The sequence below is a fragment of the Coenobita brevimanus genome, chromosome 14 (assembly GCF_032717465.1).
Source record: "Coenobita brevimanus isolate Jiangsu-jjx chromosome 14, ASM3271746v2, whole genome shotgun sequence".
Lineage (NCBI taxonomy): Eukaryota > Metazoa > Arthropoda > Malacostraca > Decapoda > Coenobitidae > Coenobita > Coenobita brevimanus.
In genome coordinates this window covers 22410674-22437194 of record NC_136967.1, presented here as the reverse complement: position 1 = coordinate 22437194, position 26521 = coordinate 22410674, and the positions used below count along the sequence as shown (strand labels likewise).

At 41.0% G+C, this 26521-nt stretch overlaps 1 protein-coding gene across 1 annotated transcript in view; it reads left to right on the top strand.

Moving 5' to 3' along the window:
• Positions 1 to 247: 247 nt before the first annotated feature.
• Positions 248 to 26521, top strand: part of LOC145390116 (uncharacterized) — a 27390-nt gene continuing 1116 nt past the window's right edge. Inside the window, exons 1-8 of the mRNA XM_080265171.1 lie at positions 248 to 298; positions 7069 to 8790; positions 16156 to 16270; positions 17057 to 17174; positions 17814 to 17915; positions 18720 to 18892; positions 19242 to 22157; positions 22221 to 22856. Of these exons, the coding sequence (XP_080121297.1) occupies positions 248 to 298; positions 7069 to 8790; positions 16156 to 16270; positions 17057 to 17174; positions 17814 to 17915; positions 18720 to 18892; positions 19242 to 22157; positions 22221 to 22856 (5833 nt within the window). The remainder of the gene's footprint in view (positions 299 to 7068; positions 8791 to 16155; positions 16271 to 17056; positions 17175 to 17813; positions 17916 to 18719; positions 18893 to 19241; positions 22158 to 22220; positions 22857 to 26521) is intronic.

The window sequence follows — 26521 nt, the reverse complement described above, 5'->3', positions numbered from 1 at the left end:
TCTTTGACGTGTTCTTCTTCTCCTCCTCTGGCCCAGAAATCCCACCATTCAGCCAGTTCAAGGATCTCTGGGATGTCATCAATCAGCAGGTTTTCAAACTGTTCGAACCTCGGGCCGATTGTTCTGATCCACAACCTTACATCAATGAATCTCTGAAGCACTGACACCAGCTAGCTTCCTTCATTGTTGCCAAATACGACCGCGACGATTATCTGCACTCCACTTCCTGGGCTATCCACTCCCCAAAATGAGGAAGTGCTCTAACAGCGGATTCTGCCATGCAGGAGCATTCACATATGTATGTAAGAATATATATATATATATATATATATATATATATATATATATATATATATATATATATATATATATATATATATATATATATATATATATATATATATATATATATATATATATACAGTATATATATATATATATATATATATATATATATATATATATATATGTAACCACATACAAACGCAGACCCAGAGATACGATACCCCTAAATGCGATACCCAGGCATAGCGATGGGGGTAGAAATACCACCCTACCCCGCTGAACGATGGCCAAACCCCTGTGTAACGAAGTTTTTTTTTTTTTTTTCCTATTTTGATGATACTGTATTTTAGACTTAAATTTTCTGTTTAGGTTGATTTATATAAACTGTTTTTAGACTTAAATTAATGTGTTTTAGTCACAGGTGGGGTGAATATTGTCATTTTAAGATACAGTTTACTATGACTGTTTCCAGACTTCATGTTGATGATTTTCATATATTATTTTTGGGTTTAGATTAGTTTTAAACTGCCTTTAGGCTTAGTTTAGCTTGTTTTAAAGCTATTTGGAGGTTTAGGTTACCTAGAAACTTGTTTTTGGACTCATTTGGGTGGGTTTAAGAGTTGGTGGGGGGGGGGGGAACCAAAGGCTCAAAAAAAGCATCCCTATACTTTACATGGTAAATCTACCCTGAGATACGATACCCTACCTAGCGATGCTTTTTTTTTACTTAACCACCAGCATCGTTAAACCGGGGTATGCCTTTATATAGTGTATATATATATATATATATATATATATATATATATATATATATATATATATATATATATATATATATATATATATATATAGATAGATAGATAGATAGATAGACAGATAGATAGATAAGTAGGTATTGTTCCAGGGTACTTTGTCCTCGGGGGATATTGAGCATGGGGGGATGTTGTCCTCTGGGGGATATTGTCCTAGCATCGAGTCTTGGTCGTTTTGTCAGAAAATTTCTTCATTTTCTTGTGTTCATTTCGTAATTGCCTTCATGAGCCATTAGTATAAGACCAGACACAGTCTGCGGGGCGACTTATTTTCATTCTAATAAGGACAGACTTTGTCTGCATACGGTGCTTATCTTTCTAAACGAAAAAAATAAATGTGTGTGCATTCACCCAAGCCCAGTTTGAAGAAAATCTACCATATGACCTCAAAATGCGTTAATATATATATATATATATATATATATATATATATATATATATATATATATATATATATATATATATATATATATATATATATAATCTCATCAGCCGTTTTGAGTGTCTACTGCAGGATCGACCTATCCCAACTGAAGCGGGGACGATACAGCCAATGTATCTCTACCAAGTGGCTTAGGCTGTCTAGTAGAGATTGTATGTAGGGTGAGAAATGCTTGTAAGTGTATTGTAGTGTTGGAGTGGCTTTGGATGTGTGTGTAGTCTGTGAATCAAGCATAATCGGCCCGCACAAGCTGACTGGGCGCAAGCATACTTTATAGTATGCGACACTGGTTCAACCACAGCATCCCTGATGTCTGCCAATGCAGTAAGTGGCCAGAAGAACGCTCCCAAAGTTTATTACCCTGGTGGGGCGCGAACCCTCGTTCTTCAGTGTACGAAAACGCACACTTTACCACTGAGGCTCCATATATATATATATATATACAGTATATATATACAGTATATATATATATATATATATATATATATATATATATATATATATATATATATATATATATATACGGAGGCTCCATATATAATATAATATATATATATATATATATATATATATATATATATATATTGATGAGGGTGGGTTCATGGAATGTGGGAAGTTTGAAGGGAAGAGCGGGGGAAGTCATTGAGGCATTCAGTAGGAGGTGGGTGGATGTGGCGTGTTTGCAGGAAGTCCGGTACAGGGGCGGATCAGCCAGAAAGATTGTTGGGAAGGACTGTTGCTATAAGTTGTTTTGGCAAGGGGGAACAGACGGATATGGAGGTATTGGTGTGATGATTGCGGAGAAATGGGTGGAATATGTAATGAATGTTATGAAAGTAAGCAATAGGATACTGTTAGTGAAAATTCTGTTCGGTAGAAAGATTGCTGCGATTATATTGGCATATGCTCCACAGGCAGGATTTGATGAAGCAGAGAAAGATAGATATTGGGATGATTTAATACATGTAGCGGCTGGTATGCAGGATGATGAGATAGTGGTTTTGGGAGGGGACTTAAATGGTCATGTAGGTGAAGCAGCACAAGGTTATGAAGGAGTGCATGGGGGATGTGCGTATGGTATAAGGAATGCAGAAGGGAAAGGATACTCGAGTTTGGGGAGGCAACGGACATGATTCTGTGCAACACATAATTTAAGAAAAGAGACAGTAGGTTAATTACGTATGAGTCTGGGGGAAATAGCAGTCAGATAGATTATTTTCTGGTTAGGAGGGCCGATAGGAGGTTAGTGAGGGATGTTAAAGTTACAGGAAGTGAGGAGTGTGTGCAGCAGCGCAAACTACTGATTTGTGATATGGTGCTTAAAGAACGAGTGATGAAAAAGAGAACTTATGTACCCAGGAGGAAAATATGGAATCTGAAAAACCAAGTAGTGAGGGATGCCTTCTATAGCGAGTTGAGGAGAGTGGTGGCTGAACAGGGAGCTGTAGACAGAGGCGTTAATGAACAGTACAGAGCCCTCAAGAACAATCTCTTGAGAGTTACTGATGTAACATGCTGTTGAACAAGAGGACCACCAAGACATAAAGTAACTTGGTGGTGGGATGAGGGTGTAGAAGCTGCAGTTAAGGAGAAAAGAAGGCTTTTCCTGGAATGGAAGAAAGGTGGTAGCAAAGAGGAATATTTGGCTGCCAAGCGTAGAGCTAGAAGAGAGGTACACAGGGCAAAGTGTGAGTCACAGAGACTTTTACTTGATAACCTAAATCACGGGGAAAGGAAAAATATGATTTTTAGGGTGGCAGGTCAGGTGAAGAGGGATAATCGGGATATCATAGGTGAGCAGTGTATGAAGAATGATGAAGGAAGGGTAGTGGTGAACAGTGAGAATATTAAAGATGCATGGAGAGATCATAATAACCGGTTGTTGAATGAGGAGTTTGACTGGGACAGAGAAGGTTTGGAGCCAGCAGATCCAGTGTCTGGCCCTTGGCCTTTGATTGATGCTGCTACTGTGAGTGAGGCAATAGGCAGGATGAAGGTGAGGAAGGCAGCAGGTGTGTCTGGGTTGACTGCCGAAATGTTGAAGGCCTCAGGCGATATAGGGGTGAAGTTAGTCACTGACCTGATAAATAGAATTATTTATGAGTGTGTTGTCCCAGATGATTGGCTGAATAGTGTAATTGTAAATGTGTATAAAGGGAAGGGTGATGCCCTGGAAAGAGGAAATTATAGGGGTATAAAGCTTTTAGATCAGATAATGAAGGTAATGGAGAGAGTTTTAGAAGGTATGATTAGAGAAAGAGTGAATATTGATGAGATGCAGTTTGGGTTTATGCCACGTAGGGGACCACTGATGCCATATTCATTGTTCGACAGCTTCAGGAAAAATATATTGGTAGGAGAAGAGATCTTTATTTTGTTTTTGTTGATTTGGAAAAGGCCTTTGACAGAGTCCCTAGAGAAGTGGTGAAGTGGGCAATGAGAAAGCTTGGCTTGGAGGAGTGGCTGGTTAGGGTGGTTATGGCTATGTATGTGGGTGCTCACACCAGGTAAGAGTGAATGGAGATTTGAGTGATGGGTTTTCCGTGAATGTTGGTGTGCATCAGGGATCGATTTTGATTTTCATGTTGTTTAACATGGTACTTGAAGCCCTTTCACGTTACTTTAGAAACGGACTCCAGTGGGAGTTGTCGTATGCTGATGATTTGGTGTTGATTGCAGAGAACGAAAGGGAGGCGGAGGAAGGGTTTAGGAAGTGGAGATATGGTATGGGGCACAAGGGCTTAAGGGTAAATGCAGATAAAACAAAAGTGATGATATCTAAGGTTGGTGGCGGTACTGTCAAAGACGAGGGAGAGTGGCCATGTGCAGTTTGCCAGAAGGGCGTGGGAAGTAATTCCATCTTGTGCGGTGTTTGTGATAAATGGGTGCATAAGAGATGTAGCAGTATCAGAGGTAGACTGCGAGATAATCTGATTTTATGTGTACGGCATGTCGGGGAGAGCAGGTGGAGATTGTCAGACGTGAAAGAATTGAACTTGTTGGTGAATCTCTTGAGTGTGTGGAAGAGTTTTGTTATTTGGGAGACATGTTGTGTCCTGGAGGTGGGGCTGGAGCTAGCTCTGTGGCTAGGGTGAGAAGTGGTTGGAAGAAGTTCAAGGAGCTCTTGCCTCTCCTGACATTGAGAGGACTCTCCCTACGTACTAAGGGGTTTTTGTATGCAGTATGTGTTAGAAGTGTAATGCTGTATGGTAATGAGACCTGGGCACTAAAGGAGGAAGATATTCGCTGGCTCAGACGTTCAGAAATGACAATGATTAGGTGGATGTGTAGTGCGTCCCTGCGTCCAAGGTCTGTAGGGGCTGGGTTCACAACGGAAGAGCTGAGAGGTAGGATGGGACTGGAGTGTACTGGTGTTGCGATGAGAAGAGGTAGATTGAGATAATTTGGACATGTGGAGAGGATGGTGGATGATAATTGGGTGAGGAAAGTGAGAACTGTTAATAGTGGGGGTGGGGTTACGAGGGATAGACCGAGAAAGACATGGGACGAGGTCATTAAGTGTGACCTCAGGGTTAAGGGACTGAACAGGGAGGCTGCAATGGATCGTGCAGCATGGAGAGCCGCCATTAAGTGACTAAGGTCGACACATGCAAGCATGTTGGAGCCTTTAAAAACGAAACGAAACGATATATATATATATATATATATATATATATATATATATATATATATATATATATGTCGATATAGACTGATACAGATATATATCACCATCAGCCGTTTGAGTGTCCATTCCAGGACCCGCCTATGTCGACCGAAGTGGGGATGATACAGTCGATGTATCTCTACCAAGTGGCTTAGGCTGTCTGGCAGAGATTGTATGTAGGGTGAGAAGTGCCTGTAAGTGTAATTGTAGTGTTGGAGTGGCTTTGGATGTGTGTGTAGTCTGTGAACCAAGTGTAATCAGCCCGCACAAGCCGACTGGGTGCAAGCATACTTTATAGTACATGACACTGGTTCATCCACAGCACCCCTTATGTCCGCCAAAGCAGTACGTGGCCGTAAGAACGCTTCCAAAGTTTATTACCCTGGTGGGGCGCAAATCCTCGTTCTCCCATGTACGAAAACTCACACTTTACCACTGTACCACAGAGGCTCCATAGGTATTTATATCTATATCTATCTCTCTATCTATCTATCTGTATCTATATCAGCTGTCTAAGTATCTAAGTCTCTCTCTCTCTCTCTCTCTCTCTCTCTCTCTAATCATCATCATCATCATCTTCCGGACTTCATTTCCCACCCAAGGGCAACCTTTTCCACGAATTCCTTGACTGAGCCAATCTCTGCCACGTTTTCCCTGCAAGTGTCTCAGTCTCATCTCTCCACCTCCTGGCTGTCCTTTTTTTGCTACGCTTACAATCTCCTGGTGTCCAGTCAGCCAGCCTCTTGCTCCATCGATTATCCTTTCTTCTTGCAATATGGCCTGCCCACCTCCACTTGTGTTCTTACATACCGGTATATATATATATATATATATATATATATATATATATATATATATATATATATATATATATATATATATATATATATATATATATATATATATGTACATAATCCTACGATGCCCATTGAGAAGTGTAGGATCCCGGGACTAGTCAAGTTGTCCTGACACTGAAGATGAGAGTGACCAGCCTCACTCATCCCTGAGTGGAATTACGTGAGCAATAAACCCCAACCATCTCTTGGATATAAACCTTCACTGGCTCAATACGATTGGAGCATCACAATCACCCACTAAACCACCAGGCGCCATAATATGGATATATGGTTACCACTCAGCGTAGTAAATGATTTCCTGGTGTACAGGAAACCATTTGGCTTGTCACTCAGTGTAAAGTCACCTATAGGCAGGAGGACGAGGAAACAATGAAGTAAAGAAAGACAGAAGATGAAGGAAGGAAAGAAGGAGGGAAGAGAGAAAAGGGCAGACACCCGAGAGCAGCACTACATCAAGTGAGTGGATGGTGAGCTCCCCACCTACCACAATTATAAAAGATTAAACATATACATACATACATACATATATATATATATATATATATATATATATATATATATATATATATATATATATATATATATATATATATATATTTATATATATATTTAATCTTTTATAATCTTTTCAAGTGTCACGATGAATGCCCGAGACGCAGGGCCATATTTCTTTCTGTGTTTAGCTAGCAGACTTATGCCAAACACTGACATGCTTCCTTGGTTTCAACATCCTCGCCAATCAGAATAATATTCTAAAATATGCTTCACCACGTGAAAGTTAATCGGGAGTGTTGTTACTTCTTGGAATTAAACAGACTTTTGTATTAAATGTGTTCTGATATAAAAAATGTTTAATATGTAAATTCAAACAAAAGTATTTATCAAGTAGCTGCTTGTATATTAGAATATAAAAAAATATCACTATTATTTGTGTGTACGAGCAGGTCTGGACAAAGTTATTTAAAACAATGACAGTTAACATTATTTTCTGTATTTGGTTTACAGAACACATATCAAGACGACGTGGTATTTTACAAGATGATTGAAGACGGCCAGCTCCTGCGATGCGTAGCTCGACTGCAATTCTCTGTGTCTCCGAGAACCACGGGAAGTCTTGAAGGACTGGAATGCGAACCAGCTTCTAAGCAAAGGTTGACTGAGGACACAGTGAACCGGATGAGTTCATCAATTAAGACGTCTTCTACTTTCTCTTGTGAAGAAATTTATCCTGCACCTTGGTGGCCTGAGAGCTGGGACAGTAAGGTCAATGGCTGCAGAAACTGGAGACCGTCTTCTAGCTCTCATTCATCATCTTCCAGCACGCTGACCTCCTTTGGTGAGTCTGATGAAGAATGCTACTGCATGGAATCAGCAGGCGAAGATTGTTACTGCTTTCAAAAGCCAGTAGCACCTGCTGCACCGCCAGCCACAACCCCAACCACAACCGCAACAACAACCCCACCTATAGATTGCTTATGTGAAGAATCCTCAAGTAGCTCAAGCATAGACTGTTTATGTGAGCCAAGTAGTAGTTTCTCTTCAAGTCTAGATTGCTTATGCGAACCCAGTAGCAGCTTCTCCTCAAGCATTGACTGTTTGTGTGAGCCAAGCAGTAGTAGTTCAAGTAGCTCTTCCTCAAGTTCTAGCAGCTCTTCCTCAAGTTCAAGCAGCTCCTCCTCATATTCTAGTAGTTCAAGTTCAAGCAGCATTTCATCTAGCTCGTGCAGTTCGAGTTCCAGCAGCTCCTTCTCAAGCTCTAGCAGTTCAAGTTCTAGTAGCTCTTCGTCAAGTTCAAGCAGCTCCTCCTCATATTCTAGTAGTTCAAGTTCAAGCAGCATTTCATCTAGCTCGTGCAGTTCGAGTTCCAGCAGCTCCTTCTCAAGCTCTAGCAGTTCAAGTTCTAGTAGCTCTTCGTCAAGTTCTATCAGCTCTTCATCAAGCTCCTCCAGTTCAAGTTCAAGTAGCTCCTCTTCAAGTTACAGTAGTTCTTCCTCAAGCTCTAGCAGCTCAAGCTCCAGTAGCTCTTCATCATGCTCAAGCTCCAGTAGCTCTTCATCATGCTCAAGCTCCAGTAGCTCTTCATCATGCTCAAGCTCCAGTAGCTCTTCATCATGCTCAAGCTCCAGTAGCTCTTCATCATGCTCAAGCTCCAGTAGCTCTTCATCATGCTCAAGCTCCAGTAGCTCTTCATCATGCTCAAGCTCCAGTAGCTCTTCATCATGCTCAAGCTCCAGTAGCTCTTCATCATGCTCAAGCTCCAGTAGCTCTTCATCATGCTCAAGCTCCAGTAGCTCTTCATCATGCTCAAGCTCCAGTAGCTCTTCATCATGCTCAAGCTCCAGTAGCTCTTCATCATGCTCAAGCTCCAGTAGCTCTTCATCATGCTCAAGCTCCAGTAGCTCTTCATCATGCTCAAGCTCCAGTAGCTCTTCATCATGCTCAAGCTCCAGTAGCTCTTCATCATGCTCAAGCTCCAGTAGCTCTTCATCATGCTCAAGCTCCAGTAGCTCTTCATCATGCTCGAGTAGTTCAAGTAGTTATTCCTCAAGTTCCTCAAGTTCAAGCAGTTCCATCAAGTCCAGTTCCTCTAGTTCCTCTAGTTCAAATCTCTCGTCATGCAGCTCTTCGTTCCTTGAATCAGTTTCTAGTAGCCCAAGTTCCTCAGTTATTCACTCTGTAGTCAGTAGCACGTCAAGCTCATCAGAAAACGTGTCAGTATCAAGTTCCGCAAGTAGCTCTGCAGCTTATTCAGTCTGTAGTAGCTCCAGTTCCAGCTGTAAGTATCGATATTATTCATGTAGCTTGAAATATTCTCCACGTCCTTCAGAAACAAAGATGTTAGTTTTGCTAGTAGTAGCGGAATCATAAACAACTTGTACCCATGTGAAATGAGGCTTAACTAGGACACTACTACAACTTTATAGATACAAAAGAATATAAAATTCGGCAAGACACGCAAACACGTATCATTACAGAAAATGCTAAGAGTAAAACATGAGTCTAGTGTGTTGAATATGCATATTTGAAAGCCAAAGGCTGAGTAAATGGTGTGTATAAATTTTGCTAATTTTAATATAAAGTATGCAAGAATTTCACTTTCTCATCCACCATTCTGCCATTTTGCAGCTTCGTCATCGTCATCGAGCTCCTCCTCAAGCTCCAGCTCGAGTAAGTAAATAGGGAGATATAGAGTTTCAGAAAAAGCCGAACAGTTATGGTGAGTAACACGTCTACCTAAGATTTTCAGATACCACCGACTGAAAAACCACCTGGCAGAAGACGGTGAAGGACGTGGGAAACCACTGTAATCCTATAATGCAAGCTGTGTTGTGGCTGACAAATGAAGTTATATTTCCACATTAGTATAAAGGTTTGTCCGTCAGCAGAGAACAGTTATTATATGACATTCACACTAACAAAATATATTTAGTGTTGCAGTTTAACTAGATATACTGGTCAATAAACCTGGCGAATCTGTACTATTGCCTCCAAAAGTTACACGTTCCTCCTCATGCCGTTTAGCAATACGTGTAACGTTATAGTAGTCTGGGCAAAATTTCATATGATCGCGACAATCTTTTGGTTTATCAAACAGTTAGCTTTAATTAACTATTGCTTTTGATTTCCCTAAAAGCCTATAATGTAATGAGCTGCAGAGGGACAGGGAGAGGAACTGAACATTTAGAGGAAATAGTCATCCATCCATCCATCATCCAATCCTACATTGCCCCATGAGGAGCGTAGGAGCCAGGGGCTAGGCAGTTGGTCCCGACATTCAAGATGAGAGGAAATAGTACCTTTTCAATAAAAATATTGTGACGTCCTTCCGCTGATACTGAGTCTTTTCTCGAGGCACTGAATCCGACGTTGCCAGTATGACAAGATGAATTATACCCAGAAAAAAGAAAAAAATCGCAGCCGGTCCGGGCTGGGTCGAAGACTGTAGTTTTCCAGCTAAACACTGACATTAAGGAGACCTTGTATTGTCAGCATGTCATTCCTTCTCTCTATTTTTACCACTGAAGTTGGTGGCAGTGTCCACCGAAACTGGTAAATATTTTCTAAGTACTTAACCTTGGTAAAGCAGGTTAAACTTATCTTACAATATTTCCTGTTGGATCTGTGTAGGAACTGCAAGACAACTTCAGTACCTAAGAAACTGTAAAAAGTGGCATTTATATGCTGGCCAGTGGTACATCAGTAGATGCATGTCTGGAAGGGTTTTAGTATGAACCAACGGTAACTACTTCATCCATGAGAATGTTTCAATATCTTAAAATAGGCACACATTATTTCTGTTATATATGTATGCTGATGATTTACGGAAATTAGTGCAGAATAATACTCTAAATCTGCATTAAAAGTTTCGGTCCTGCTGTGATTTAAAATACACACACCGCATTAGAAAACTTAATCATAGTTATCATTTATACAAGCAGCACAGGATCAGCATAAATATATATATATATTTTTCATTTTACTGTAACTAAAGTGGCTGTGCGTTAGTAAATGGTTTATAATGTAGTAATCATTTGGTACAAAATTTATAACTGTTTCTGAGTAGAGTGATGTATGGTGTAACGAAAAATGTGACTTTTCAGGGTGGTGTCTGTGATAATGTGATGTATGACTGAGACTTTAAGCAAGATGGTAAGATGAAATGTCATAACATTAGTAACTCTCTTTGAAGGATCGTCGATGAAGTCGTCTATATCTTCGACAACATCATCGATCGATTGCTTATGCGAGGAAAGTTCTAGTTCTTGTAAGTATCACTTTCACCATCCACGTAACAAGACTCAAGAAATATGCAAATACATGCAGTTTGTCGAAATTTCTAAACATCTCTAGTGTAAACAAATTATTTAATCTCACTGAAGATACGATGCAATATATCCATAATATATTGCTAAAATGAAGATGATTTTTCTTTGGTCGTTTACTCAAGCACTGAAGATTGTTTTAATTCAAGTTGCAGTGCTCAGCTGGAAATGCTTCATTATTGTGTCCTGTCTACATAAATATTCAAATAACTGAAAACACTCTGCATGTTTTCCCATGAAGATTGAGCCTCTCCTGTGTTGTACTACAGTAGTTGTACTATCCAAGTCAACTGTAGAAGATTCTACTCGTCTGAAAAAAAAAAAAAAAACACAAGTATTCTCTCCATCTAGTACAGACGCTGTAGGTTAACAAGTTTTCTCCAAGTCTGTAATTATCAAGCATTAATCTAAAGTACTCGGCACTCATAAGATGTTCTCAATGTATATAACACAGGCACAGAAGTCCGCCAGTACGGTATATTTATGTGATACAAAATTGCGTGAAGTTCTAGATTTATGTTTCACCTGCAAAATATGCCAAGCTCCTCAAGACATACTTCTCGACCAGTTAAGAATAAAAACCAAGCACTCAGATGCATTCTAAAGACCAAATCATTTATATACACTCACAAGTTTTTCTTCATTCAGCTTCAGTGTCATCGTTCAGCAGTAGCAGAACCAGCAGCACCAATAGCGGTAGTAGCTCATCCATCGACTGCCTCTGTTTCTCTTCCAGTAGGTTACTTGCATGAGTTCCTCTATTCACTTATTCAGTTCTCAGTTATATAATCTGGCGGAAATGAGTATGAAGGTTGCAAATCAAGCAACATTTTCAAGAATGAATGAAGATCAAGCTCAGCAATGAAGTTGCAAGAACAGACAAGTAATCCACAGCATAATACACAACCAAGATGATTTTATGTAGCTCTACATATATTATTATTATTATTATTATTATTATTATTATTATTATAGTAGTAATAGTTTCTTGATAGCTGGATAATTCCTGGAAAGATATGTTACATATTACTAATACGAATGAGAATGGATTGTTTGAGTGTGTAAAAAGGTAAATTGAATAATGAGAACAACAATTTCTTAAATCAGACTGACCTAATACTTTTCACAAGGAAATAATTTCTATATCGCTGATAAAGACAGCTTTGCAATTTTTCGTCCACAGGCGATTGATTTTTTTTTTTCTTTTAAATAACTGCAGTGAATCAACAACACTCATTACTATACTTGTGTTATTTCATTGAGGGGAGGCTCACTATCGACTGAGTCTTGACAGAAAAGTAATACTCCGTCGTCATTACTTTGGGAGCTGAATAGAACGAACGGTTTTAAAATAATTTGAAACATGAGAATGCTACGTAAACAAACAAGAGGAAAACTCATGAGTGATTAACCCCTCCAAACCAGCTGTGGTCATGGTTTGATGTCCACACCGCCCAAGCTTATTAGGCACCTTTAGCCAGACCTTAAAAAAATTATATACAGTATTTATCTCCGAAATCTTTTATACAATGTTAATATACTTGGTACGAATGGAAAACACTAACTTTCAGCTTTAACATACCATTAGATTGAGACTGCTTTGTCATGTGTGAGAGGAGCTAGGACGAGCTGAATGAAAGTAACTTCGATGATTTGGCGTGGAGATGAGCATACTTACTAGCTAATTTGTACTTTAATTGCCTACACAAACAACACAGGAGGGGAAAGAGTGATATGTTTTGTATTTCCTGGTAGCTTATTTGGGGTGACTACCTAAGACTGTTACTTCCTTTAATGGCTGCAAAGTATTTACTTAATTAATTAATGTATTTATTTATTTTTGCTTTGCTGACACCTGGCATTTGGGCCCAAGTAGGTCAGTGTCATCAAGAGATGACACCCAGCCATAAGTTAGTCTATTGTTACCGAGTATGAGGCTTATCTTCGCCCAGCTTACAGCCTCTAACCAATTCAGACGTTATTTTTATTCTGGCTATTGACAAATACCTATTCAGCTTAGAGAAATCCCTCAGCGGTAGAAGGGCCATAAGCCATCTTCACAAATCTTTCCACCCATGGATGTGCTTTGCGCTTTACGCTTACTAATGTCAGATGTTCTTATGCAGATTAGAAGTTCTTAGGCTGATGAGAAGAACCATAATTGGTCCTTGAGGTACCACGGGAATTTCGATATTTTTAGTATTGTTAAAACATAAGTTACTATTAGGAAACTTGATTTACTTCATTTTGTAGCCCCTGAAGGACCCAAATTTCATAACATATCAAGATATATAGAGCCATTTCAAGGCGTCTGCTTCGTCCTTTCTCTGCAGTGTAACTTCCATTCATCGAACTCTGAAAACTAGAGTGCAATGATTATATTTAATATCTTTTTGCCTCCTTTGTTGTCACACTAACAAGAAAAACCTCCTAAATCAGTCACTCAATCAAATCCTCTTGCCTTGCACCTCATTTTTCACTCCACGTACATATTATGCGTCTGATGTGGCATGCAGCCAGATAATGGAAAAAAACATGAAGAACCAACTTAGATAAATGCATCATGCTTTTAAAATGCACTGGAAAGGAGATGAAAATTCCTTTCAATCCATTATTTTTGTTCTTGATTTTTAGATGTACACTCAACCCCATGAAGGTGATTGGGAATATTGCTTACAGGAGGTAGTCTGTTATGTTTGATAGCAACTGTATAATTATAGATAACCCTAAGAGGAATATGTCAACCATTAAGTTTCTGCATGGGAGTGGTACAATTGCTATAAAAGCACTGGTACAGCCAATCTCAAACAAAACACGTTACAGGCAGTGCAGATCTGCATCTTTTACTATGGTAGGTGCTGACAGTCTTTGGATGACATACAGTCACAAGTTATTCTTAACTGAAGATCTCATGAAGAGCGAAAACTATACAAACTTAATATTCTCTCGATCAAGAAACTTTCCTTCAAGAAAGAGAAAACTGCAACTTGAAGAAAAAGTCCTCCATGAATTTCCATGGCTGAATAAGTATCTGCATTTTCCTTAAGAATATTATATTTCTTTCAGTCTGGTGTTATTTATTTTGTGCAACAACTCAGTATGTGTAGGCAACTTCTGTGCAAAGTTTCACGATTAGAGAAAGCAGGCGGTTTCTAGTTGCACATGAAGTTGGGGTTATAACACAGTCCTGTAATTTCTAGGTTCCAGTACCTCATCAAGCGTTATTCCATCGTCAAGCTGTTCAAGTTCCTCAAGCTCTTCTAGATCCGCATCAAGCTCCGTATCAAGATCAGTTTCAAGCTCCGCATCAAGTTGTCTTAGCTCTTCACCAAGTGGTTCAAGTTCCTGGTCTAGTTTTTGCAGCTCCTCGCCTAGTCACGCAAGTCCTGCTTCCAGCTCAGTATCAAGTTCATCGAACTTCCTGTCTAGCTCCGAAATCTCACAGTCTGTCTCATCACTTCCTGTGTCTAGTTCCTTCAGCTCATTTTCATCAAGTCTTCAGTTTAGTTCCTCAAGCTCACACTCACCAAGCCTTCTGTCTAGTTCCTCAAGCTCACACTCATCAAGCCTACTGTCTAGTTCCTCAAGCTCACTCTCACAAAGTCTTCTGTCTAGTTCCTCAAGCTCACTCTCACCAAGCCTTCTCTCTAGTTCCTCAAGCTCTCTCTCACCAAGTCTTCTGTCTAGTTCCTCAAGCTCACTCTCATCAAGTGTTCTGTCTAGTTCCTCAAGCTCACTCTCACAAAGTGTTCTGTCTAGTTCCTCAAGCTCACTCTCATCAAGTCTTCCGTCTAGTTCATCAAGCTCACTCTCACCAAGTCTTCTGTCTAGTTCCTCAAGTTCACTCCCACCAAGTCTTCTGTCTAGTTCCTCAAGCTCACTCTCATCAAGTCTTCTGTCTAGTTCCTCAAGCTCACTCTCATCAAGTCTTCTATCTAGTTCCTCAAGCTCACTCTCACTAAGTCTTCTGTCTAGTTCCTCAAGTTCAATTTCACCAAGTCTTCTGTCTAGTTCCTCAAGCTCACTCTCATCAAGTCTTCTGTCTAGCTCCTCAAGCTCACTCTCATCAAGTCTTCTCTCTAGTTCCTCAAGCTCACTCTCACCAAGTCTTCTGTCTAGTTCCTCAAGCTCACTCTCACCAAGTCTTCTGTCTAGTTCTTCAAGTTCAATTTCACCAAGTCTTCTATCTAGTTCCTCAAGCTCACTCTCACCAAGTCCTTTGTCTAGTTCCTCAAGCTCACTTTCACCAAGTCTTCTGTCTAGTTCCTCAAGCTCACTCTCACCAAGTCTTCTGTCTAGTTCTTCAAGCTCACTCCCAAGTTCTCTGTTTAGTTCCTCAAGCTCACTCTCACCATGCCTTCTCTCCAGTTCCTCAAGCTCACTCTCACCAAGCCTTTTCTCTAGTTCCTCAAGCTCACTCTCACCAAGTCTTCTGTCTAGTTCCTCAAGCTCACTCTCACCAAGTCTACTGTCTAGTTCCTCAAGCTCACTCTCACCAAGTCTTCTGTCTAGCTCCTCAAGCTCACTCTCTGATTCTCTGTTTAGTTCCTCAAGCTCACTTTCACCAAGCCTTCTGTCTAGTTTCTCACGCTCACTCTCACCAAGTCCTCTATCAGCTTCAAGCTCTTCTAGCACACCGTCTAGCCCTTCAAGCTCCTCTTCAAGTTCTTTGTCAAGCTTTTGGAGTTCGCTGTATAGCTTGTCAATTTCACCCTCAATATCATCAAGCTCGTTGTCAAGCTCAAGCTCCTTATCTAGCTCTTCATACTCACCGTCAGTTTCATCGAGCTCTGTGTTTAGCTCACCAAGAGTCCTCTCTAGCAGTTCAAGCTCTTCTTCTGGCTGTTCAAGCTCACTGTCTATTTCAAGTACAAGAATTTCAACGTCAAGCTCCAGTTCCTCCTCGTTGTCAAGTAAGCTTACTTTTCTTAGTGATGATTGCCCAGTTATGAAAAAACAGCGTTATATATTTGGCTCATAAGAAGTGCTTTGACTAGATTCTCGTAGCAGTGCAACATTTTCCTTCCGGCCACGGTATAAAATGTTTTTGGATTTTTTATGCTAGTAACATAAAGCATTATATAGGAAAAGTATGTGAATTATTGAATTAAAGAAACCAATGGCCAGCAGCACTGAAGAAATACTGCTGGCGTGTACAACTCTTATTATCTACCGTGAAATGATGTCAGGTAGTGTGTTTTGAACTGAAGTAGATATAAATCATCATCACATATTTGTCAGGTTCAAGCCAAGCATCGTCTACTGTTAGCAGCTCAAGTTCGTCTCTTTCAAGCATTTCAAGACCGTCTATTTCAAGCAGCTCCAGTTCATCAAGTTCAAGCAGCTCAAGTATCAGTTCTTCGAGCGTAAGCTCTTTATTGTCAGTAAGTTCAAGCAGCTCATGTTCTAGCAGCGTAGGTTCAAGTTCAAGCAGTTTAAGTTCACCAGGTATAAGCAGCTCCAGTTCACTTAATTCATGTCTATGCAGCTTTCTGAGTTCAAGCTCAAAATCTTCAAGTACTTCATGCTCATTGTGCTCAGTTAGCCAAGTTTCTTCAAGTTCAGTTAGTAGAAGCAGCTCAGTTACTTCAAGTTCATGCAGCTCATGCTCTGGTTCAGGTAGTCCAAGTTTGTCGAGCTTTAGCGGACTATCTAGCTCTAGCAGCTCAAGTTCACCATGGTCAGTCAGTCTGTGTAGTTCAGTAAGTTCCATTACAGACCGGTGTTTCAGCTCAAGCTCATCTAGTTCAAGTGCATTAGAATCTTCCAGCTCAAGTTTCCTTTCCCCAAGTTCCAGCAGTTCCAGCTCTCCAACCCCAAGCAGCTCAAGTTTACCAGGCTCAAGCATTTACAGTTCATTAAGTTCAAGTAGTTCAGTTTCCTTGAGCTTAAGCAGTTCAAGTTCACCAAGGTCCTGCAGCTCAAGTTCACTTTGTTCAAGCAGCTCGAATTCCTTCGATTCATGTATGTGTAGTTCCCTAAGTACAAGCTCTGAATCATCATGCTGTTCATGTTCGTCAACTTCAAGTAGATTATGCTACACCAGCTCAAGTTACAGCAGTTTCAGTTCATTCAGTTCAAGTACTTTAAGCTCACCAAGCACAAGTAGCTTATGCTCACTAAGTTCAGGCAACACAGGTTCATGTAGTTTAAGCATCTCTGGTTCGCAGTATTCAAGCAGCTCAATTTCTTCAGTCCTGAGCAGTTCCTATGCACCAAGTTTCTATTCATCAAGTTCCAGCAGCTCAGTTTCTTCAGGTTCTTGGAGTTTATGTTCATCAAGCTCCAGTATCTCTGTATCATCAGTTTCAAGCATTTTAAGTTCACCATATTCAAGCAGTTCGAGCTCACTCATTTCTTGCAGTTCAAGTTCACTAAGTTTAAGTAGTTCAGGTTCACCATGTTCATGCATCTCAAGTTTACCGTGTTCAAGCAGCTCCATTTCATTTAGTTCAAGTCTGTGTAGCTCAATAAGCCCAAGCTCTGAATCATTATGTAGTTCCTCCTCATCAGGTTCAAGTAATTTAGGCTATTCCAGCTCAAGTTACAGCAGTTCAAGCTCGCCAGTTACAAGTAGTTCTTGTTCACAAAGTCCTATCAGTTCTAGCTCATCAAGAATAAGTAGGTCTAGTTCATTAAGTTCCTGCAGTTCCTGTTCACAAAGTTCAGTCTCTTCAGGCTCATGGAGTTCATGTTCCCCAAGTTCCATTAGCTCTGAATCTTCGTTAAGTTTCTGCAGCTCAAGTTCACCAAGCACTAGTAGTACAGTTACTTCAGGTTCTTACAGTTCATGTTCAAGCTCCAGTAGTTACCTATCTTCAAGTTCCAGCATTTCAGGTTCACTGAGCTCAGGTTCAGCAAGCATAAGTAGCTCAAGTTCAAGCAGCTCCAGTTCACAAAGATCCAGCAGCTTATCAAGTTCACCAGTATCAAGCAGTTCAAGTTCATCAAGCACCAGCAGCTCAAGTTCGCCAAGTTCAAGCAGCTCAAGTTCACCAAGTGCAAGCAGCTCAGTGTCCTCGAGTTCTTGTAGTTCATGTTCAAGTATTTATATATCATCAAGTTCCAGCATTTCAGGTTCACCAAGCATAAGTAGCTCAAATTCCCCAAGCATAAGTAGCTCAAGTTCACCAAGCATAAGTAGCTCAAGTTCAAGTTCACTAAGCATAAATAGTTCAGGTTTACCATGCATAAGTAGCTCAAGTTCTGGTTCACCAAGCATAAGTAGCTTAAGTTCAAGTTCAAGCACTTCAGGTTCACCAAGCCTAAGTAGCTCAAGTTCAAGCGGTTCAAGGTCACCAAGCATAAGTAGCTCAAGTTCACCAAGCATAAGTAGCTCAAGTTCACCAAGCATAAGTAGTTCAGGTTCACCAAGCATTAGTAGCTCAAGTTCAAGCAGTTCAGGTTCACCATGCATAAGTAGTTCAGGTTTACCAAGCATAAGTAGCTCAAGTTCAAGTTCATTAAGCATAAGTAGTTCTGGTTCACCAAGCATAAGTAGCTTAAGTTCAAGTTCAAGCACTTCAGGTTCACCAAGCCTAAGTAGCTCAAGTTCAAGCGGTTCAAGTTCACCAAGCATAAGTAGTTCAGGTTCACCAAGAGTAAGTAGCTCAAGTTCAAGTTCAAGTAGTTCAAGTTCACCAAGCATAAGTAGTTCAGGTTCAACAAGCATAAGTAGTTTGAGTTCAAGTTCAATCAGTTCAAACTCACCAAGCACAAGCAGTTCAAGCTCACTAAGTTCCTATATCTCAAGTTCACCTTGTTCAAGTAGTTCAAGTTCACCAAGTTCAAGTAGCTCAAGTTTACCAAGTTCAAGAAGCTCAGGTTCACCAGGCACAAGCAGTTCAAATTCACCAAGTTCAAGCAGTTCAAGTTCACCAAGCACAAGCAGTTCAAGTACATCAAGTTTAAGCAGCTCAGTTTCGCCAGGCACAAGCAGCTCAAGCCCACCAAGCTCAAGCAACCCAAGTTCACCAAGTTCGAGAAGCTCAAGCTCACAAAGTTCAGTTAGCTCAAGCTCACCAAGCACGAGTAGTTCAGTTTCATCAAGTTCAGGCGGCTCAGTCCCATCAGGTTCAAGTAGTTCATCATTTTCATTGAGTTCAAGCAGCTTAAGTTCACAGTGTTCAAGCAGCTCAAGCTCACTAGGCTTAAGCAGCTCAAGCTCACCAAGCACTAGCAGCTTCAGTTCACCAAGAACAAGCAGCTCAAGCTCACTAAGCACATGCAGTTCAAGTCCACCAAGTTCAAGCAGTTCAAGATCACCAAGCACAGGCAGCTCAAGTTCACCAGGTTCAAGCCGCTCAACTTCATCAAGCACAAACAGCTCAAACGCACTAAGTTCATGCAGTTCAGGTTCACCAAGCACAGGCAGCTCAAGTTCACCAAGTTCAAGCAGCTCAAGTTCACCAGGTTCAAGCATCTCAGTTTCACCAAGTTCAAGCATCTCAAGTTATGCAAGTTCAAGCAGCTTAAGTTCATCAGGCAAAAGCAGTTCTAATTCGCCAGGTTCAAGCAGCTCAAGTTCACCAAGCACAAGTAGCTCAGGTTCACCAAGTTTAAGCAGCTCAAGTTCACCAAGCACAATCAGTTTAAGCTCACCAAGTCCAAGCAGCTCAAGTTCACTAGGCACAAGCAGTTCTAGTACACCAAGTTCATGCAGTTCAAGTTCATCAAGTTCAAGCATCTCAAGTTCACCAAGTTCAAGCAGCTCAAGCTCATCAAGTTCAAGCAGCTCAGGTTCACCAGGCACAAGCAGTTCAAGTTCACCAAGCACAAGCAGCTCAACTTCGCCAGGCACAAGCAGCTCAAGCTCACCAAGTGCAAGCAACCCAAGTTCACCAAGTTCGAGCAGCTCAAGCTCACCAAGTTCGCTTAGTTCAAGCTCACCAAGCACGAGTAGCTCAAGTTTATCAAGTTCAAGCAGCACAAGCCCATTAGGTTCAAGTATTTCATCAATTTCACTAAGTTCAAGCAGCTCAGGTTCACCAAGCTCATCCAGCTCACGCCAACCTAGTCCTTGCAGTTCAAGTTTTCCTAGTTCAAGCAGCTGCAGTTCACCAAGCACAAGCAGCTCAAGCTCATCAAGCTCAAGCAGCCCAAGTTCATCAAGTTCAAGCAGCTCAACTTCACCAAGCACAAGCAGCTCAAGCTCATCAAGTTCAAGCAGCCCAAGTTCATCAAGTTCAAGCAGCTCAACTTCATCAAGCACAAGTAGCTCAAGTTCACCAAGTATAAGCAGCTCAACTTCACCAAGCACAAGCAGCTCAGGTTCGCCAAGCACAGGAAGCTCAAGTTCACCAAGCACAAGCAGCTCAGGTTCACCAAGCACAGGCAGCTTAAGTTCACCAAGCACAAGCAGTTCAAGTTCACCAAGCACAAGCAGCTCAAGTTCACCAAGCACAAGCAGCTCAGCTTCACCAAGCACAAGCAGCTCAAGTTCACCAAGCACAAGCAGTTCAAGTTCACCAAGCACAAGCAGCTCAACTTCGCCAGGCGCAAGCAGCTCAAGCTCACCAAGTGCAAGCAACCCAAGTTCACCAAGTTCGAGCAGCTCAAGCTCACCAAGTTCAGTTAGTTCAAGCTCACCAAGTTCAATTAGTTCAAGCTCACCAAGTTCAGTTAGTTCAAGCTCACCAAGCACAAGTAGCTCAAGTCTATCAAGTTCAAGCAGCTCAAGCCCATTAGGTTCAAGTATTTCATCAATTTCACTAAGTTCAAGCAGCTCAGGTTCATCAAGCTCATCCAGCTCACGCCAACCTAGTCCTGGCAGTTCAAGTTCACCTAGTTCAAGCAGCTTCAGTTCACCAAGCACAAGCAGCTCAAGCTCATCAAGTTCAAGCAGCCCAAGTTCACCAAGTATAAGCAGCTCAACTTCACTAAGCACAAGCAGCTCAGGTTCACAAAGCACAGGCAGCTCAACTTCACCAAGTATAAGCAGCTCAGGTTCACCAAGCACAGGCAGCTTAAGTTCACCAAGCAGCAGCAGCTCAGGTTCACCAAGCACAGACAGCTCTAGTTCATCAAGCACAAGCAGCTCAAGCTCATCAAGCTCAAGCAGCCCAAGTTCATCAAGTTCAAGCAGCTCAGCTTCACCAAGCACAGGCAGCTCAAGCTCATCAAGTTCAAGCAGCTCAACTTCACCAAGCACAAGTAGCTCAAGTTCACCAAGTATAAGCAGCTCAACTTCACCAAGCACAAGCAGCTCAACTTCGCCAGGCGCAAGCAGCTCAAGCTCACCAAGTACAAGCAACCCAAGTTCACCAAGTTCGAGCAGCTCAAGCTCACCAAGTTCAGTTAGTTCAAGCTCACCAAGCACAAGTAGCTCAAGTCTATCAAGTTCAAGCAGCTCAAGCCCATTAGGCTCAAGTATTTCATCAATTTCACTAAGTTCAAGCAGCTCAGGTTCACCAAGCTCATCCAGCTCCCGCCAAGCTAGTCCTGGCAGTTCAAGTTCACCTAGTTCAAGCAGCTTCAGTTCACCAAGCACAAGCAGCTCAAGCTCATCAAGTTCAAGCATCCCAAGTTCACCAAATACAAGCAGCTCAACTTCACTAAGCACAAGCAGCTCAGGTTCACAAAGCACAGGCAGCTCAAGTTCACCAAGTATAAGCAGCTCAGGTTCACCAAGCACAGGCAGCTTAAGTTCACCAAGCAGCAGCAGCTCAGGTTCACCAAGCACAGACAGCTCAAGTTCACCAAGCACAAGCAGCTCAAGTTCACCAAGCACAAGTAGCTCAAGTTCACCAAGCACAAGCAGCTCAAGTTCACCAAGCACAAGCAGCTCAAGTTCACCAAGCACAAGCAGCTCAAGTTCACCAAGCACAAGCAGCTCAAGTTCACCAAGCACAAGCAGCTCAGCTTCACCAAGCACAAGTAGCTCAAGTTCACCAAGCACAAGCAGCTCAACTTCGCCAGGCACAAGCAGCTCAAGCTCACCAAGTGCAAGCAACCCAAGTTCACCAAGTTCGAGCAGCTCAAGCTCACCAAGTTCAGTTAGTTCAAGCTCACCAAGCACGAGTAGCTCAAGTTTATCAAGTTCAAGCAGCTCAAGCCCATTAGGTTCAAGTATTTCATCAATTTCACTAAGTTCAAGCAGCTCAGGTTCACCAAGCTCATCCAGCTCACGCCAACCTAGTCCTTGCAGTTCAAGTTCTCCTAGTTCAAGCAGCTTCAGTTCACCAAGCACAAGCAGCTCTAGCTCATCAAGTTCAAGCAGCCCAAGTTCATCAAGTTCAAGCAGCTCAACTTCACCAAGCACAAGTAGCTCAAGTTCACCAAGTACAGGCAGCTCAACTTCACCAAGCACAAGCAGCTCAGGTTCACCAAGCACAGGCAGCTCAAGTTCACCAAGCACAAGCAGCTCAAGTTCATCAAGCACAAGCAGCTCAAGTTCACCAAGTACAAGCAGCTCAAGTTCACCAAGCACAAGCAGCTCAACTTCACCAAGCACAAGCAGCTCAACTTCACCAAGCACAGGCAGCTCAATTTCATCAAGCACAGGCAGCTCAAGTTCACCAAGCACAAGTAGCTCAAGTTCACCAAGCACAAGCAGCTCTTCACCAAGCACAAGCAGCTCAGGTTCAGCAAGTCCAAGCAGTTCAAGTCCACCAAGTACAAGCAGCTCAAGTTCACCAAGCACAAGCAGCTCAGGTTCATCAAGCACAAGCATTTCAAGTTCACCAAGCACAAGCAGCTCAAGTTCACCAAGCACAAGCAGCTCAAGTTCACCAAGCACAAGCAGCTCAGGTTCACCAAGTCCAAGCAGCTCAAGTTCACCAAGCACAAGCAGCTCAAGTTCACCAAGCACAAGCAGCTCAAGTTCACCAAGCACAAGCAGCTCAAGTTCACCAAGCACAAGCAGTTCAAGTTCACCAAGCACAAGCAGCTCAAGTTCACCAAGCACAAGCAGTTCAAGTTCACCAAGCACAAACAGCTCAACTTCACCAAGCACAAGCAGTTCAAGTGCAAGTATGTCAACAACTTTAGCCATTAGAATTGTAGGGAAGACTTCTAGGCGCATTAGCGAGAGATGCTTTGTAGTTCTGGTACTGATTATTTTTTTTACTTCTTTCCTTTCAGACTAGTATAGTAATATCGTACATAGTACTGCACGTTGTTCGACATCTTTTATGTTGTGTGTGTGTGTGTGTGTGTGTGTGTGTGTGTGTGTGTGTGTGTGTGTGTGTGTGTGTGTGTGTGTGTGTGTGTGTGTGTGAGAGAGAGAGAGAGAGAGAGAGATGGGTGGGCTGCAAATGGTGGCAATTTCGTCACCAAGTCAATAAGAACTAAGAAATCTGTGGCTCTGCTTAAGCTGGGATTTTTTTTTACACTGAAAACGGAATCATTTCTTTACCATGAACTTCTACGGTTCGTCAGCGCTTCGTAAACTACAGTGGGTGCAGAACGGAAGGGGGAGTCTTCGTTTGATCTTTTCACATAGTATGATGTATTCTTTCAAACTGCAATAGTTCACCACAGAAATTTCGATATATTCATCATGGTGCACATAAGACCCTTAAGCTGCAAACAACAATTGTCAGCAGTGCTATCTTTCCAACGTTGTTTAATTTTCTCACCCGTTTATTGACGACAGCACAATAAGTGGCGTAACGCAGTGACCCTTACAGTGCAAAACTTGCATTAACATTCATGGCTGTTTTTTCCGTCTTATGTAGTCTATTGTGATATTATTACACTAATTCACTAATTCTAACAGAAAATTCATTCATCACCTCTCGATTATTTTGAGTATCTCTGTGCTTTCAACATCCATTGTTGATCGTAACGAGAGTATCCAAGAGCTTCTTGATTATAATACTGGTCCACGATGGCAAGATCACGAGTATATTATGAAGAAACATTTTGACGACGCTTTGTAAGCGGAATCAAGAGTCTGTGCTATTTCAGTGGAAGTCACCAATTGCAACCTACGTAATCTTTAAAATTAAACAGTGCATTGTAAGGTCGAGACATTCTGTTAGGTCTTCAATATCTGACCAGTGCAGTGTGGCACATTAAGTTTTGTAAGGCTTTTTCCCATTTTAATAGCCATGTAAGGGTAATGACAATACCGTGATTCTACGGAACTCTGCAAAATGAGATTTACTTCAAAAATGCAAAAGAATATAGTCATTTTTCATTATAAAATTCTAACTGTGCACAAACTATATGAGCGGTTTACTTCTTTAAATAAATATGTAAAAAATAATTTATCAAATATTTCTGGAAATCAAGAGAAAAGCATTTAAATTTCGCATAGCTCTCTCGTAACCATTAATACAGGTCATGTGTTACTTATAACAGTCGCCGTTACCAGTGCCAAGCATGTCTTTCGGTTACAATGACGCTACAAGAAAAGCCATTGTGAGAAGAGTGGTATAATTATACTAAGTCCACAACCGAGCTTCAGTGAAGATCTGAGACGTGAAAGCACATTCAGCAGTTTCGTCAGACAATGCTTGGACAACCAGCTCCTTTTTTCCACTAAAGTTTCCGTTTCATTAACCTTGCGGTAAAAAAAAAAAAAAAAAAAAAAAGTATCAGATTTTTTTCAGATGGCTTTATCTGATACGTAGCTATAAGTTTTCTTCTACTCAAGTAGTGGACGTATACAAAAAGCTCTTCGTACTGTGTCTTCTCTTATGGTGTCATCGTAACTGACTGACCTGCTTGCCACAGATGAGTGTGTCTGACACATGACACACTGCCTAGTTAACGTCCTGTAGGTGTCTATGCGAAATTTAAATACCTTAACCATTATTACATAATTATAAACTTCGATAATGTCTTTCACGGAAGACAAGTAAATGGCAAATGTATGCCGTCTCCTAACTGATTTATATGACATAAAACCGCTCTGACAATTTGTGTACATCCTCAGTGTAAAAAGCGCCATGCTATAATTTAAATAATGTGTCCAAAAAGCAAGAAAAACTAGATTATTATGCAACTGATTATACACGGTACACCATTCCTTTGGGAGAGAACAAAAAGTCTCCGAAATTAATATCCAGTTGTGCGAGGAAGACGTTATCAACGAAAGATGATTATTCTTGCACATACTATTCAATGTGGCATCGTAATACTGAAAGATCTTTACCTCCGTTTGATACTACAGCATTATAAGTGTGAACATCTCAATGTATAACAGAATTAGACACACTTAAAATGAAGTAACTACACGATCAAATCTGTACAGATACACGAGGGTGCATCTTTACCAACGTACCTTCCTCGGTTAGTCAGTCATCGCCGCTCTAGATGAGAAACCCACGTAACACATTTACTTAATTAGGCATTGAACTACAGTCGATACTTCTGTTTTGTTCACGGTATGATTCTCGGAATGATGTTAAAAATACTATGGAATATATAAGGTGCGTCTCAGAGACGAAAACTCCATGAAGCTCACGAGTTAATACTGTAAGTATACTATGTTCAAAATTATACATTATTATATTTCAGAATAGCACGACATTATGTTCATGTCAAAACCTCACTGTATGGGCTACAAGAATGGTATTTATTACGTCATAAGGGAATGGAGTCAGGATGGATTCTGGTTGTATACTCCTGATTCTTTTAGGCTGTATATGTTTTCATATCCGACAAAAATGTTTGGAATGCAATAACAGAGGAGATAATAGGCAAAATTTGCCTTTGTTTGTATCACAATTAAAGCATTGCTATATAAAGACGCGCTCATTCATAAATCTATAAGAAATAGTTAAGTAACACTTGCACGTTGCATTACCATTCAGTGCTTAAAATGCGTTGATATTTCAAGTTTGCTGTTGTTTGCATTACCAAAACATTGTTATCAAAAGCTATCATGATTAGCTTACCTTAAAAAAGAAAATAACTGATAAAATTATCTTAACTGTCATTCTATGCCCTGGGTTGGTGAATAATAGTAATTGCTCAGAAAAGTAAGGCACTCCCTGTACATTTAAATTTCAACACCACTAAGCTTATTATATACCACATGATACCTGTTACCATACCATTGTTATCATTCTTAACAAAGGCAATAACCCAACAGTATCCAGCCTGATAAAAAAGGATCACCACAAACAACAATAAGGTACACTGTCTGCCAACAGTAGAGTCAAAGATTTCACCGGATTCATTTGTTACCTCCGCCAAGGAAGTTGTTTTTGCCGGCGTGCAGAGTTACTCAAGAAGTTATGAACAGCTTTCCTTTTTTTTTTTTTTTTTTTTTTTTTTTTGATGGGTAGGGTATGGCCCAAGGAACAATCCTTCAGATTATGCTGGTCATCCAGATCATCGTCCAGATTCAGGAAATTTTGTTTGTGTGTACACACGATATCTCTAAAAGCTCTCAATAAATTTCATTGAAATTTTGTGGAAGAGTGGGCCATGGACGAAGAAAGAATTGGTTAAATTTGGGGGCTCTGTTGTTATGGCATGTGGGCCTGGATTCACATACAAACTTATGATCATTCCGTTGCCGTAAGTACATTTGTTTTCGCAGGAAAGACAAGATAAGGTATGCATGGAATCTTACCATGTCTGTTCTTCCTACAAAACATAACTATTGCCTGCGACAGGGAAGTGGTCGTAAATATGTTTGTGAATATTTCCCCAGAGCTCTTTCTCATGCCTATCCTTCC